The sequence below is a fragment of the Oncorhynchus kisutch genome, linkage group LG2 (genome assembly GCF_002021735.2).
Source record: "Oncorhynchus kisutch isolate 150728-3 linkage group LG2, Okis_V2, whole genome shotgun sequence".
Classification (NCBI taxonomy): Eukaryota; Metazoa; Chordata; class Actinopteri; order Salmoniformes; family Salmonidae; genus Oncorhynchus; species Oncorhynchus kisutch.
Window position 1 is genome coordinate 57,694,628 of NC_034175.2, and position 14,582 is coordinate 57,709,209.

General features: G+C 46.2%; 2 protein-coding genes across 2 annotated transcripts in view; one reads left to right on the forward strand and one right to left on the reverse strand.

Moving 5' to 3' along the window:
- enox1 (ecto-NOX disulfide-thiol exchanger 1) overlaps window positions 1-14,582 on the reverse strand; it is a gene marked incomplete at its 3' end in the record, with an annotated part of 106,836 nt that overhangs the window by 50,790 nt on the left and 41,464 nt on the right.
- Window positions 10,236-14,582, forward strand: part of LOC116356390 (uncharacterized) — a 64,827-nt gene continuing 60,480 nt past the window's right edge. The window contains exon 1 of the mRNA XM_031802181.1: window positions 10,236-13,314. Within this exon, the coding sequence (XP_031658041.1) occupies window positions 10,260-13,314 (3,055 nt within the window). The 5' untranslated portion in view covers window positions 10,236-10,259. The remainder of the gene's footprint in view (window positions 13,315-14,582) is intronic.

Sequence of the window (14,582 nt, forward strand, 5' to 3'; positions counted from 1 at the left end):
ACCATTTCGAGGACAGCTTTTTTCCATCTACGTAACATTGCAAAAATCAGAAACTTTCTGTCCAAAAATGATGCAGAAAAATTAATCCATGCTTTTGTCACTTCTAGGTTAGACTACTGCAATGCTCTATTTTCCGGCTACCCGGATAAAGCACTAAATAAACTTCAGTTAGTGCTAAATACGGCTGCTAGAATCCTGACTAGAACCAAAAATTTGATCATATTACTCCAGTGCTAGCCTCTCTACACTGGCTTCCTGTCAAAGCAAGGGCTGATTTCAAGGTTTTACTGCTAACCTACAAAGCATTACATGGGCTTGCTCCTACCTATCTCTCTGATTTGGTCCTGCCGTACATACCTACACGTACGCTACGGTCAAAAGACGCAGGCCTCCTAATTGTCCCTAGAATTTCTAAGCAAACAGCTGGAGGCAGGGCTTTCTCCTATAGAGCTCCATTTTTATGGAACGGTCTGCCTACCCATGTCAGAGACGCAAACTCGGTCTCAACCTTTAAGTCTTTACTGAAGACTCATCTCTTCAGTGGGTCATATGATTGAGTGTAGTCTGGCCCAGGAGCGGGAAGGTGAACGGAAAGGCTCTGGAGCAATGAACCGCCCTTGCTGTCTCTGCCTGGCCGGTTCCCCTCTTTCCACTGGGATTCTCTGCCTCTAACCCTATTACAGGGGCTGAGTCACTGGCTTGCTGGGGCTCTCTCATGCCGTCCCTGGAGGGGGTGCGTCACCTGAGTGGGTTGATTCACTGTTGTGGTCATCCTGTCTGGGTTGGCGCCCCCCCCTTGGGTTGTGCCGTGGCGGAGATCTTTGTGGGCTATACTCAGCCTTGTCTCAGGATGGTAAGTTGGTGGTTGAAGATATCCCTCTAGTGGTGTGGGGGCTGTGCTTTGGCAAAGTGGGTGGGGTTATATCCTTCCTGTTTGGCCCTGTCCGGGGGTGTCCTCGGATGGGGCCACAGTGTCTCCTGACCCCTCCTGTCTCAGCCTCCAGTATTTATGCTGCAGTAGTTTATGTGTCGGGGGGCTGGGGTCAGTTTGTTATATCTGGAGTACTTCTCCTGTCCTATTCGGTGTCCTGTGTGAATCTAAGTGTGCGTTCTCTAATTCTCTCCTTCTCTCAGAGGAACTCTGCCTAGAAGGCCAGCATCCCGGAGTCGCCTCTTCACTGTTGACAATGAGACTGGACAGAGGAAATCTGCCTAGAGGGCCAGCATCCCGGAGTCACCTCTTCACTGTTGACGTTGAGACTGGAAAGAGGAACTCTGCCTAGAAGGCCAGCATCCCAGAGTCGCCTCTTCACTGTTGACGCTGAGACTGGACAGAGGAACTCTGCCTAGAAGGCCAGCATCCCGGAGTCGCCTCTTCACTGTTGACGTTGACACTGGACAGAGGAACTCTGCCTAGAAGGCCAGCATCCCGGAGTCGCCTCTTCACTGTTGACGTTGACACTGGACAGAGGAACTCTGCCTAGAAGGCCAGCATCCCGGAGTCGCCTATTCACTGTTGACGTTGACACTGGACAGAGGAACTCTGCCTAGAAGGCCAGCATCCCGGAGTCGCCTCTTCACTGTTGACGTTGACACTGGACAGAGGAACTCTGCCTAGAAGGCCAGCATCCCGGAGTCGCCTCTTCACTGTTGACGTTGAGACTGGACAGAGGAACTCTGCCTAGAAGGCCAGCATCCCGGAGTCGCCTCTTCACTGTTGACGTTGAGACTGGACAGAGGCACTCTGCCTAGAAGGCCAGCATCCCGGAGTCGCCTCTTCACTGTTGACGTTGAGACTGGACAGAGGCACTCTGCCTAGAAGGCCAGCATCCCGGAGTCGCCTCTTCACTGTTCACTGTTGACTAGTATCTGTTTCAATAGTCATTTAGTCATTGACTAGTATCTGTTTCAATAGTCATTTACAATATTAACAGTATCTACACAGAATTTCTGATCAATTCGATGTTATTTTAATGGAGAAAAAATGAGCTTTTCCTTCAAAAACAAGGAGATTTCTAAGTGACCCTAAACCTAAATGTTTGAGAGAGAGAGAGAGAGAGAGAGAGAGAGAGAGAGAGAGAGAGAGAGAGAGAGAGAGAGAGAGAGAGAGAGAGAGAGAGAGAGAGAGAGAGAGAGAGAGAGAGAGAGAGAGAGAGAGAGAGAGAGAGAGAGAGAGAGAGAGAGAGAGAGAGAGAGAGAGAGAGAGAGAGAGAGAGAGAGAGAGAGAGAGAGAGAGAGAGAGAGAGAGAGAGAGAGAGAGAGAGAGAGAGAGAGAGAGAGAGAGAGAGAGAGAGAGAGAGAGAGAGAGAGAGAGAGAGAGAGAGAGAGAGAGAGAGAGAGAGAGATGTCCTCATAGGATAATGGAACCAAAACATTTTCTACCTGGAACCAAGAGGGGTTCTTAATAACCGCTACAGGATCGGTGTCACACCGGCGGGATGGTTGAGCTAATGTGCACTAATGTGATTTGCATGAGGTTGTAAGTAAACAACAACATTTCCCAGGACATATCTGATACAAGCAGACATTTTAAATTCTTGTTAATTTCACTGCACTGTCCAATTTACAGTAGCTATTACAATGAAATAATACCCTGCTATTGTTTGAGGAGAGTGCACAGGTATGAAGTTGAAAATGTATTAATAAACCAATTAGGCACATTTGGGCAGACTTGATACAACATTTTGAACAGAAATGGAATGGTACATTGGATCAGTCTAAAACTTTGCACATACACTGATGCCTTCTAGTGGCCAAAATATAAATTGCGCCTAAATTGGAATAATGCATTGTGGCCTTTCTCTTGCATTATCTTTTACCAGATCTAATGTGTTGTATTCTTCTACATTCATTTCACATTTCCACAAACTTCAAAGTGTTTCCTTTCAAATGGTATCAAGAATATGCATATCCTTGCTTCAGGTCCTGAGCTACAGGCAGTTAGATTTGGGTATGTCATTTTACGATGAAAATTGAAAAAAAGTGCCCGAGCCTTAAATGTTTTTCCTAAGGGGACAGCTGCAGAACCCCTTTTGGTTCTAGATAGCACATTTTTTTCTAAGAGTGTATCTATCCTCTGTCCCTTATTATCTTCCTCATTCCTTCTCATTTTCTATCTCTATCTCGCTCCCTCTCTCTCTTCCTCTATCTCTCTCTCCCTGGAATGTGGAGTCTCTGAAGAACAAAGGAGCTTCCTAGCTGCTTGCCGGGAAAGAAGGATTTGGGATTCAGGAGCCTCGTTGGCTGCAGGGGTAAAACTACCGTGCTATGATGTCTGTATGTGTGTGCATTCTGTAGTCTGTATTCTGTGCATGCTCACAGGCACACACTCACACACACGCGCACACACACACACACACACGCACACACACACACACACACGCACACGCACACACACACACACACACGCACACACACACACGCGCACACACACATACACACACACACACACTCAACAGAGAGGAAACTAGAAGGGCAATGAATTCATAAGAATGCTAAAACACACACAGAGGCTACAATTACCCCCCCCCCCCCGCATCCTCCTCCCACACACACACAAACGCAGTGAAGTGGAACCGACAGAGAGATAATGAATGCATAAGAAAGCCAAAACACACACAGGGTTCATGACTGTGGCCACATTGCAACTCCGATTAATTAATGTATTCTGAAGCTACTGTTATGTGTGCACGCAGGCGTGCAACTGTGTTGTGTGTGTGTGTGTGTGTGTGTGTGTGTGTGTGTGTGTGTGTGTGTGTGTGTGTGTGTGTGTGTGTGTGTGTGTGTGGTAAACTCAACTCATCTGACCTCTCAGATTGATTATGATGTATTCTGTATAAATACAGTACAGTTTTCACAGACATCTACTATTCCCATTAGAGTGAGTGTGAACACTGCTTGTTTCAGTTACAATATCGGCAACTTTACCATGAGAATCAATCCAGCATGGCACACTTCAAATTCAAGAAACGCTATTAGCAGTGCTCCAGCTCATGTTTCACATCCTTTTAATCCACTTAGGGGCGAGACAGAGGAGGGGAGGAGAACGGAGGAGAAGAGACCAGAGGAGAGGAGAACCCTCTCCCTAATGAGAACTCTGGGCCAGAAGCTCACAATTGGCATAAGAATGGCCTGTTTTTGTTGGTATTACCACAAAATGTCAAAGGCCACACACACACACACACACACACACACACACACACACTCACACTCACATGCACACACACTTGGAAAACAAAAAGGGAAGTGTCTGTCAGAGAAGTTTGTTAGATTTGATCGTCATGTTCAGTGACAGTCAGACTCCCAGAAGGCCGAGGTTCACTCTCAACACTGACACAACTGGTAACTCCCATTCCTTACTTCCACAAAGCAAAAGTAAATGTCCAAGATGTGTAACAGTACAAGTGGACAGTACAGTACTCACTCTGTTTGCCTGCCGGAGAGCTAGCAGAGTGAGGAGGATGGTGTCATTGGGGGTGGTTGCCTGTGCACAGCTTGTGCCAGCATTACCCACACAACATGTTAAGGCAATACGCATGCGCAAAATATGAAACCGCTCGAATGAAGTTACTTCAGGCTAGGCAAAGCAGCTACAACTATGCCCACCCTGCCTATCAACATTGACTGGAGTCAGATAATAGATTTTAATGGATAGAAAGAAAGGCATGAATATGCTGCCGCCTTTCCTGCAGTTTTAGCAAAGGTTTAGATATTGAGCATAAAAACGACCAGAATCAGCATATTAATTGTTTAGCTTTATAGCAAAGTAGGCTGAAGAATGTTCACAATCTGTGACAGCAGGAGTGGTGGGAGTTGCAGACTGCAGCATGTGAGGGGGTGATGGCTCTTAGTCACACAGAAAGTGAGCAGATGGAGAGAGAGAGAGAGAGACAGAGAGAGAGAAAGAGCAGGCTCTGCTCACACTTACTGGCTTGAGGCTAAACCACGACCAACAACATTGGACACTTTATGGAACAAAAAGCCTTCACTATATCATCCTGGAATATCCAAGGCCTGAGGTCATCTGCCTTTGGCCTAAAGAGCAGGAACCCAGACTTCACCAAAGAAATCGGAATACAGACATTGTCATCCTGCAAGAAACCTGGTATAGAGGAGACGGACCCACTGGTTGCCCTCTAGGTTACAGAGAGCTGGTAGTCCCATCCACCAAACTATCAGGTGTGAAACAGGGAAGGGACTCAGGGGGTATGCTAATTTGGCATAGAGCAGACCTAACTCACTCCATTAAATTAATCAAAACAGGAACTTTTTACATTTGGCTAGAAATTCAAAAGGAAATGATCTTAACAGAGAAAAATGTCCTCCTGTGTGCTACCTATATCCCCCCACTAGAATCCCCATACTGAAGACAGCTTCTCCATCCTGGAGGGGGAAATCAATCATTTCCAGGCCCAGGGACATGTACTAGTCTGTGGCGACCTAAATGCCAGAACCGGACAAGAACCTGACACCCTCAGCACACAGGGGGACAAACACCTGCCTGCAGGTGACAGCATTCCCTCCCACATATGCTCCCCTAGGCACAACTATGACAGCATAACCAACAAAAACGGGTCACAACTCCTGCAGCTCTGTCGCACGCTGGGTATGTACATAGTCAATGGTAGGCTTCGAGGGGACTCCTATGGTAGGTACACCTATAGCTCATCTCTTGGCAGTAGTACTGTAGACTACTTTATCACTGACCTCAACCCAGAGTCTCTCAGAGCGTTCAGTCAGCCCAGTGACACCCCTATCAGACCACAGCAAAATCACAGTCTACTTGAACAGAGCAATACTCAATCATGAGGCATCAAAGCCAAAGGAACTGAGTAACATTAAGAAATGCTATAGATGGAAGGAATGCAGTTTGGAAACCTACCAAAAAACAATTAGGCAACAACAAATTCAATCCCTTTTAGACAATTTCCTGGGTAAAACGTTCCACTGTAATAGTGAAGGTGTAAACTTGGCAGTAGAAAATCTTAACAGTATATTTGACCTCTCTTCCCTATCAAATCTAAAAATCTCAAATAGAAAATGAAGAATGCAAAAATCTAAGAAAGAAATTGAGAAACCTGTCCAACCAAAAACACAGAGACCCAGAAAACCTGAGTCTACGCCTTCACTATGGTGAATCACTAAAACAAGACAGAAATACACTACAGAAAAAGAAGAAACAGCACGTCAGAAATCAGCTCAATGTAATTGAAGAATCCATAGACTCTAACCACTTCTGGGAAAATTGGAAAACACTAAACAAACAACAACACGAAGAATTATCTATAAAAAAATGGAGATGTATGGGTAAACCACTTCTCCAATCTTTTTGGCTCTATAACAAAGAATAAAGAGCAAAAACATATACATTATCAAATACATATATTAGAATCAAATATTAAAGACTACCAGAACCCACTGGATTCTCCAATTACCTTGAATGAGTTACAGGACAAAATAAAAAAGGCCTGTGGTGTTGATGGTATCCTCAATGAAATGATCAAATATACAGACAACAAATTCCAATTGGCTATATTAAAACTCTTTAACATCATCCTTAGCTCTGGCATCTTCCCCAATATTTGGAACCAAGGACTGATCACCCCAATCCACAAAAGTGGAGACAAATTTGACCCCAATAACTACCAATAACTACTATGGGTCAACAGTAACCTTGGGAAAATCCTCTACATTATCATTAACAGCAGACTCGTACATTTCCTCAATGAAAACAATGTACTGAGCAAATGTCAAACTGGCTTTTTACCAAATTACCAGACCATGTATTCAGCCTGCACACCCTAATTGACAACCAAACAAACCAAAACAAGGGCAAAGTCTTCTCATGCTTTGTTGATTTCAAAAAAGCCTTCGACTCAATTTGGCATGAGGGTGTGCTATACAAATTGATGGAAAGTGGTGTTGGGGGTAAAACATATGACATTATAAAATCCATGTACACAAACAACAAGTGTGCAGTTAAAATGGGCAAAAAACACACATTTCTTCACACGGGGTCGTGGGGTGAGACAGGGATGCAGCTTAAGCTCCACCCTCTTCCACATATATATCAACGAATTGGCAAGGGCACTAGAAAAGTCTGCAGCACCCGGCTTCACCCTATTAGAATCCGAAGTCAAATGTCTACTGTTTGCTGATGATCTGGTGCTTCTGTCACCAACCAAGGAGGGCCTACAGCAGCACCTAGATCTTCTGCACAGATTCTGTCAGACTTGGGCCCTGACAGTAAATCTCAGTAAGACCAAAATAATGGTGTTCCACGAATACAAATTCCATCTGGACACATTGCCCTAGTGCACACAAAAAACTTGACATACCTCGGCCTAAACATTAAGCGCCACAGGTAACTTCCACAAAGTTGTGAACGATCTGAGAGACATGGCAAGAAGGGCATTCTATACCATCAAAATTCGACACACCAATTAGGATCTGGCTAAAAATATTTGAATCAGTTATAGGACCCATGGCCATTTATGGTTGTGAGGTCTGGGGTCCTCTCACCGACCAATAATCCACAAAATGGGACAAACACCAAATTGAGACTCTGTATGCAGAGTTCTGCAAAAAATATATTCCGTGTACAACGTAAAACACCAAATAATGCATGCAGAGAAATTAGGTCGATACCCGCTAATTATCAAAATCCAGAAAAGAGCCGTTAAATTCTACAACCACCTAAAAGGAAGCAATTCCCAAACCTTCCATAACAAAGCCATCACCTACAGAGAAATTAACCTGGAGAAGAGTCCCAGCAAGCTGGTCCTGGGACTCTGTTCACAAACACAAACAGACCCCACAGAGCCCCAGGACAGCAACACAATTAGACCCAACCAAATCATGAGAAAACAAAAAGATAATTACTTGACACAATGAAAAGAATTAACAAAAAAACGGAGCTGTGACTGACCCAAACTTAAGGAAATGTTTCTATGTACAGACTCAGTGAGCATAGCCCTGCTATTGAGAAAGGCCACCAAAGGCAGACCTGGCTCTCAAGAGAAGGCAGGCTATGTGCACACTGCCCACAAAATGAGGTGGAAACTGAGCTGCACTTCCTAACCTCCTGCCAAATGCATGACCATTTTAGAGAATCATATTTCCCTCAGATTACACAGTCCCACAAAGAATTAGAAAACATATCCAATTTTGATAAATACCTATATCTACTGGGTGCAGTGGCAGTTCTAGCTTGTATATCTCCCTGGGAGAACTCCCCCTTCAGTGCCCCCCCCCACCCCCACACACATGCCACCATTCTGCACTAACTGTCATTTTTATTCAGAGATTTGGAACAACACAAATACATTTTTATTTATAATTTTTTTTATTTCACCTGTATTTAACCAGGTAGGCTAGCTGAGAACAAGTTCTCATTTGCAACTGCGACCTGGCCAAGATAAAGCAAAGCAGTGTGACACAGACAACAACACAGAGTTACACATGGAGTAAACAATAAACGAGCCAATAACACAATAAACAAATCAATGACACAGTAGAAAAAAGAAAGTCTATGTACAGTGTGTGCAAAAGGCATGAGGAGGTAGGTGAATAATAGGCCATAGGAGCGAATAATTACAATTTAGCAGATTAACACTGGACTGATAAATGAGCAGATGATGATGTGCAAGTAGAGATACTGGTGTGCAAAAGAGCAGAAAAGTCAATAAAATAAAAACAGTATGGGGATGAGGTAGATAGATTGGGTGGGCTATTTACAGATGGACTATGTACAGATGCAGCGATCGGTTAGCTGCTCAGATAGTTGATGTTTAAAGTTGGTGAGGGAAATAAAAGTCTCCAACTTCAGCGATTTTTGCAATTCGTTCCAGTCACAGGCAGCAGAGAACTGGAAGGAAAGGCGGCCAAATGAGGTGTTGGCTTTAGGGATGATCAGTGAGATACACCTGCTGGAGCGCGTGCTACGGGTGGGTGTTGCCATCGTGACCAGTGAACTGAGATAAGGCGGAGCTTTACCTAGCATGGACTTGTAGATGACCTGGAGACAGTGGGTCTGGCGATGAATATGTAACGAGGGCCAGCCGACTAGAGCATACAGGTCGCAGTGGTGGGTGGTATAAGGTGCTTTAGTAACAAAACGGATGGCACTGTGATAAACTGCATCCAGTTTGCTGAGTAGAGTATTGGAAGCTATTTCGTAGATGACATCGCCGAAGTCGAGGATCGGTAGGATAGTCAGCTTTACTAGGGTAAGTTTGGCGGCGTGAGTGAAGGAGGCTTTTTTGCGGAATAGAGAGCCGACTCTAGATTTGATTTTAGATTGGAGATGTTTGATATGAGTTTGGAAGGAGAGTTTACAGTCTAGCCAGACACCTAGGTACTTATAGATGTCCACATATTCTAGGTCGGAACCATCCAGGGTGGTGATGCTAGTCGGGCGTGCGGGTGCAGGCAGCGAATGGTTGAAAAGCATGCATTTGGCTTTACTAGCGTTTAAGAGCATTTGGAGGCCACGGAAGGAGTGTTGTATGGCATTGTAGCTCGTTTGGAGGTTAGATAGCACAGTGTCCAAGGAAGGGCCAGAAGTATACAGAATGGTGTTGTCTGCATAGAGGTGGATCAGGGTATCGCCCGCAGCAAGAGTAACATCATTGATACATACAGAGAAAAGAGTCGGCCCGAGAATTGAACCCTGTGGCACCCCCATAGAGACTGCCAGAGGACCGGACAACACGCCCTCCGATTTGACACACTGAACTCTGTCTGCAAAGTAGTTGGTGAACCAGGCAAGGCAGTCATTAGAAAAACCGAGGCTACTGAGTCTGCCGATAAGAATATGGTGATTGACAGAGCTGAAAGCCTTGGCCAGGTCGATGAAGACGGCTGCACAGTATTGTCTTTTATTGATGGCGGTTAGGATATCGTTTAGTACCTTGAGCGTGGCTGAGGTGCACCGGTGACTGGCTCGGAAACCAGATTGCATAGCGGAGAAGGTACGGTGGGATTCGAGATGGTCAGTGATCTGTTTGTTGACTTGGCTTTCGAAGACCTTAGATTGGCAGGGCAGGATGGATATTGGTCGGTAACAGTTTGGGTCCAGGGTGTCTCCCCCTTTGAAGAGGGGGATGACTGCGGCAGCTTTCCAAGCCTTGGGAATCTCAGACATTGATTATGGTCATCAGACACTGATCCAATGTGTCCATGGTGACCAGTCACAGCAGCCCACAGCTGAGCTTACAGTTGAGATTCTTGGTCAGAAATACCTCCTCAAAGTTGGGGTAATGGAGAAGCTACCTTTTGAGATGATTTTGGGGAGGGATGTGCCTGTACTCTCTGATCTGTTGGGAAGTGTGGGGGGTCAGCTATATGAGCAGTCAGTTTGCCAGTCTGATGTTCAGATGGCATGTTCAGTTGTCACTCGTGCCCAGGCCAAAGCTGGTTTACAACCTCTGCCTGACTTGTGTGATAGTCTGTGCGAGGGGGGAACCAAAGGGCCCAGAAAGTCACGCCGCCAGCGGCGTCTTGAGAAGTATGTGGGAACCCCTGTACCTGTTGCTGATGTGTCTGGGTTAGAGGTGCAATGGGATGTTCCACAAAATTTTGCTACACTGCAGAAGTCTGACGCAACCTTGAAATGTTTGTTTGACAAGGCCTTAGCTGGGGACAGTCAATCTTTATGTGGGGGGATTTACACAGTAGACAACCACATACTCTACCTTGGGTCAGAGGCAGATAGCAGGAAGTTGGTGGTGCCATCTACCTGTAGACCACTTGTTCTCAACCTTGCACATACAGTTCCATGGGCAGGCCATCTAGGGCAACATAAGACCTATCTTAGGCTAGGCTCCCGTTTCTTTTGGCCCTCCATGTATACTGATGTACAAAAATACTGCAAATCATGCCCCACGTGCCAGAAAACCAGTGCTGTCCGTAGGTCTGAACGGGCTCCTCTATGTTCACTGCCAGTTATCTCTACCCCATTCAAGAGAATTGCAATGGACATTGTTGGACCCTTGGAGAAGAGTAGTGCAGGTTACAAGTATATATTGGTGATCTGTGACTATGCCACCCGGTTCCCAGAAGCCTTCCCACTCCGTTCCATAACCACTCCAAAGATAATCAGTGCTCTTGTTCAGCTCTTCTCTCGTGTAGGAATCCCAGATGAAATCCTGACGGACCAAGGGACAAACTTCACCTCGCGACTGATGGTTCAACTCCACCGACAGCTGGGCATTAAAGGCTTGAGGACTACTCCCTACCATCCCCAAACGGATGGGCTCGTAGAGAGATTCAATCAAACGCTCAAGAACATGCTGAGGAAGTTTGTGGCTGACACTGGTAAAGACTGGGATAAGTGGTTACCCTTTCTGCTTTTTGCTTACAGGGAGGTGCCTCAGGCATCGACAGGTTTCTCGCCATTCGAACTCCTCTATGGATGGCCAGTGCAAGGACCACTGGACCTGCTGAAGAAGTGCTGGGAAGGTTCCCCAGTAGCTACCTCAGGACAGGGGATTGTCCAGTATGTCCTCCAGATGCGAGACAGGTTGGAACGGTACCAAGAGGAAGCTAGAGCAAACCTACAGCAAGCCCAGAAGGCCCAGAAGAGAGGCTATGACCAGCACGCTCGCCACAGAGAGTTTGAGCCAGGACAGAAAGTCCTGCTCCTCCTTCCCTCATCTACCAGCAAGCTCCTTGCGCAATGGCAAGGACCGTACCTAATCGGGAGGAAGATGGGCCCAGTGACCTACGAGGTGCTGCACCCGGACAAGGGTAAGAAGAAGCAAACCTACCATGTGAACCTTCTCAAGGCCTGGGAGGAGAAAGAGGAACTCTCCAAAGGAAAGTCCTTTCTGGTCCGCAGAGTAGAAGAGGATGAGTCGGATGGGGTCACAGAGGCATGGAAAGAACGAGCAGAAGTCATACTGGCTCACCTGGAAGAAGACAAGCAAGATGAGCTGAAGCAGCTGTTTGGCAAGTATCCGGCCCTCTTCAGTCAGAGACCAGGAAGAACCAAAGTCCTGGAACACGTCATTCGTTTGAAACCTGGCCAGAACCCTGTCCGCCAGCATCCTTACCGTGTGCCTGAGAGGCTGGTGGTAGCCCTCAAGGAAGAGGTCCACACCATGATAGAGATGGATGTTGTCGAGCCATCTTCAAGTGAATGGAGCAGCCCTATTGTCATTGTCCCAAAGAAGGATGGCTCTTTGCGCGTCTGCATGGACTTCCGTAAGGTGAATGCCATCTCCCAGTTTGATGCCTATCCCATGCCCCGCATTGACGACTTACTGGAGAGAATAGGTAGAGCTCATTACATCACCACATTGGATCTCTGCAAAGGGTACTGGCAGGTGCCCCTGGATGAACAATCCAAGGCCTACACTGCATTCCGGACGCCAATGGGCCTGTTCCAGTTCAAGGTCATGCCGTTTGGCCTTCATGGGGCCCCTGCGACTTTCCAGAGGCTGATGGACAAGGTCCTCCAGGACTGTGACGATTACTGTGCTGCTTACTTGGATGACGTGGTGATCTACAGCCACTCCTGGGAGGAGCACATACAGCATCTTAGCAGCGTCCTGGGGAAGATCCATGAAGCAGGCCTCACGCTTAACCTCCTGAAGTGTGAGTGGGCGAAACAGGAGACAAAGTACCTGGGTTACCAGCTGGGTAAGGGTGAAGTTCGGCCTCAGGTGGAGAAAGTGGAGTCCATCAGGAATAGCCCTCAACCCAGAACCAAGACACAGGTGAAGTCCTTCCTAGGTCTGGCAGGGTGGTACCGGAGATTCATTCCACAGTTTTCGACCATCGCTGTCCCTCTGACCAACCTCACTTCGAAGGGGGCCAGCAACCCTGTGAAGTGGACTGAGGAGTGTGAGGAAGCCTTCATGACACTAAAAAAACGACTGTGCTCATTCCCTGTTCTCCAGACCCCTGATTTTAAGAAGAGATTTCTCGTGCAGGTGGACGCTTCGGCTGTAGGAATTGGAGCTGTACTGGCCCAAGGGGAGCCAGGAGAAGAGCTTCCTGTGCTGTACCTGAGTCGGAAGCTGTTGCCCAGGGAAACCAGGTATTCTACAATCGAAAAGGAGTGCCTGGCTATAAAGTGGGCCCTAGATAGCCTCCGTTACTACCTTCTTGGGAGGGAATTTGACCTGCACACGGACCACAGAGCACTGACCTGGATCCAGACCATGAAGGACCGGAATTCTCGTGTGACCAGGTGGTATCTGGAGCTCCAGCCCTTCAGGTTCTGTGTCCGTCACAAGGCAGGAAAAGAGAACGTTACTGCGGACTACCTATCAAGGCTCCCGTACATGGTCGCTTCAGGAGAGGAGGAAGGTAATGTGACGTAGAAGTCCGTCACTGGCCGCGGGCAGCATTTGGTTCTTATATATACACATATTCATCACTCCTCCCTGCGCCATTATACCATAAGTTAACAATGTGGGTCGACACACAATTTAACTTCTGTCTTGGTGCATGCATTTCACACTTGTCAATGTTCATATTTGAGAGATACAATAATTATTATATTTATCAATGTTGTGGATGAGCGCATTGTTTGTTTGTTCTGTTCCTCTCTCTCCATCTCTGTAGCTTCTGGGTATGCTGGAAAAGGACCCGAGCTAAGGGAATTGGGTTGGCTTTATAGTGCCTGTCCCAAATGGCTCATTAATGCATATGGGCATATTGAAAGATATTATCAGTAGTGATGTAATGTTGTAAATGTTATGTTGTGATATTGTTTAAAACCGTGTTGCAATGTATATCCTTTAGTATGTTTAGTTCATGGAAAATGTAGGTTTGTATTGTTAATTGATTAATTAATTAGGGTTAATTGTTCTGAGGGGAGGGGCTAGCCCTACAAAAGGAGCCTCTCTCCAGTCTCTAAGGGGGATTTTTTGGATTGAGCTGTGGATGGGGCAGCATTGTTGTTAAGCTGTCCCATAAGGTAGACGTTGATGGCAGTACTGTTGTTTTCTGTTCCGGAATCACTTGTAAATAAACACCTTTGCACACAAGAACTTTTGCGGTTCCGCCATCTTTTTATTTTTATAGAGGTTAGGATATCCAGTTTAGCCATCTGGCCTACTCTACGTGACAAACGTGTCTGGGTCTTTCAGCATGACAATGATCCCAAACACACCGCCCGGGCAACGAAGGAGTGGCTTCATAAGAAGCATTTCAAGGTCCTGGAGTGGCCTAGCCAGTCTCCAGATCTCAACCCCATAGAAAATCTTTGGAGGGAGTTGAAAGTCCGTGTTGCCCAGTAACAGCCCCAAAACATCACTGCTCTAGAGGAGATCTGCATGGAGGAATGGGCCAAAATACCAGCAACATTGTGTGAAAACCTTGTGAAGACTTACAGAAAACATTTGACCTCTGTCATTGGCAACAAAGGGTATATAACAAAGTATTGAGATAAACTTTTGGTATTGACCAAATACTTATTTTCCACCATAATTTGCAAATAAATTCATAAAAAATCCTACAATGTGATTTTCTGGATTTTTTTTCACATTGTTTGTCATAGTTGAAGTGTACCTATGATGAAAATGACAGGCCTCTCTCATCTTTTTAAGTGGGAGAACTTGCACAATTGGTGG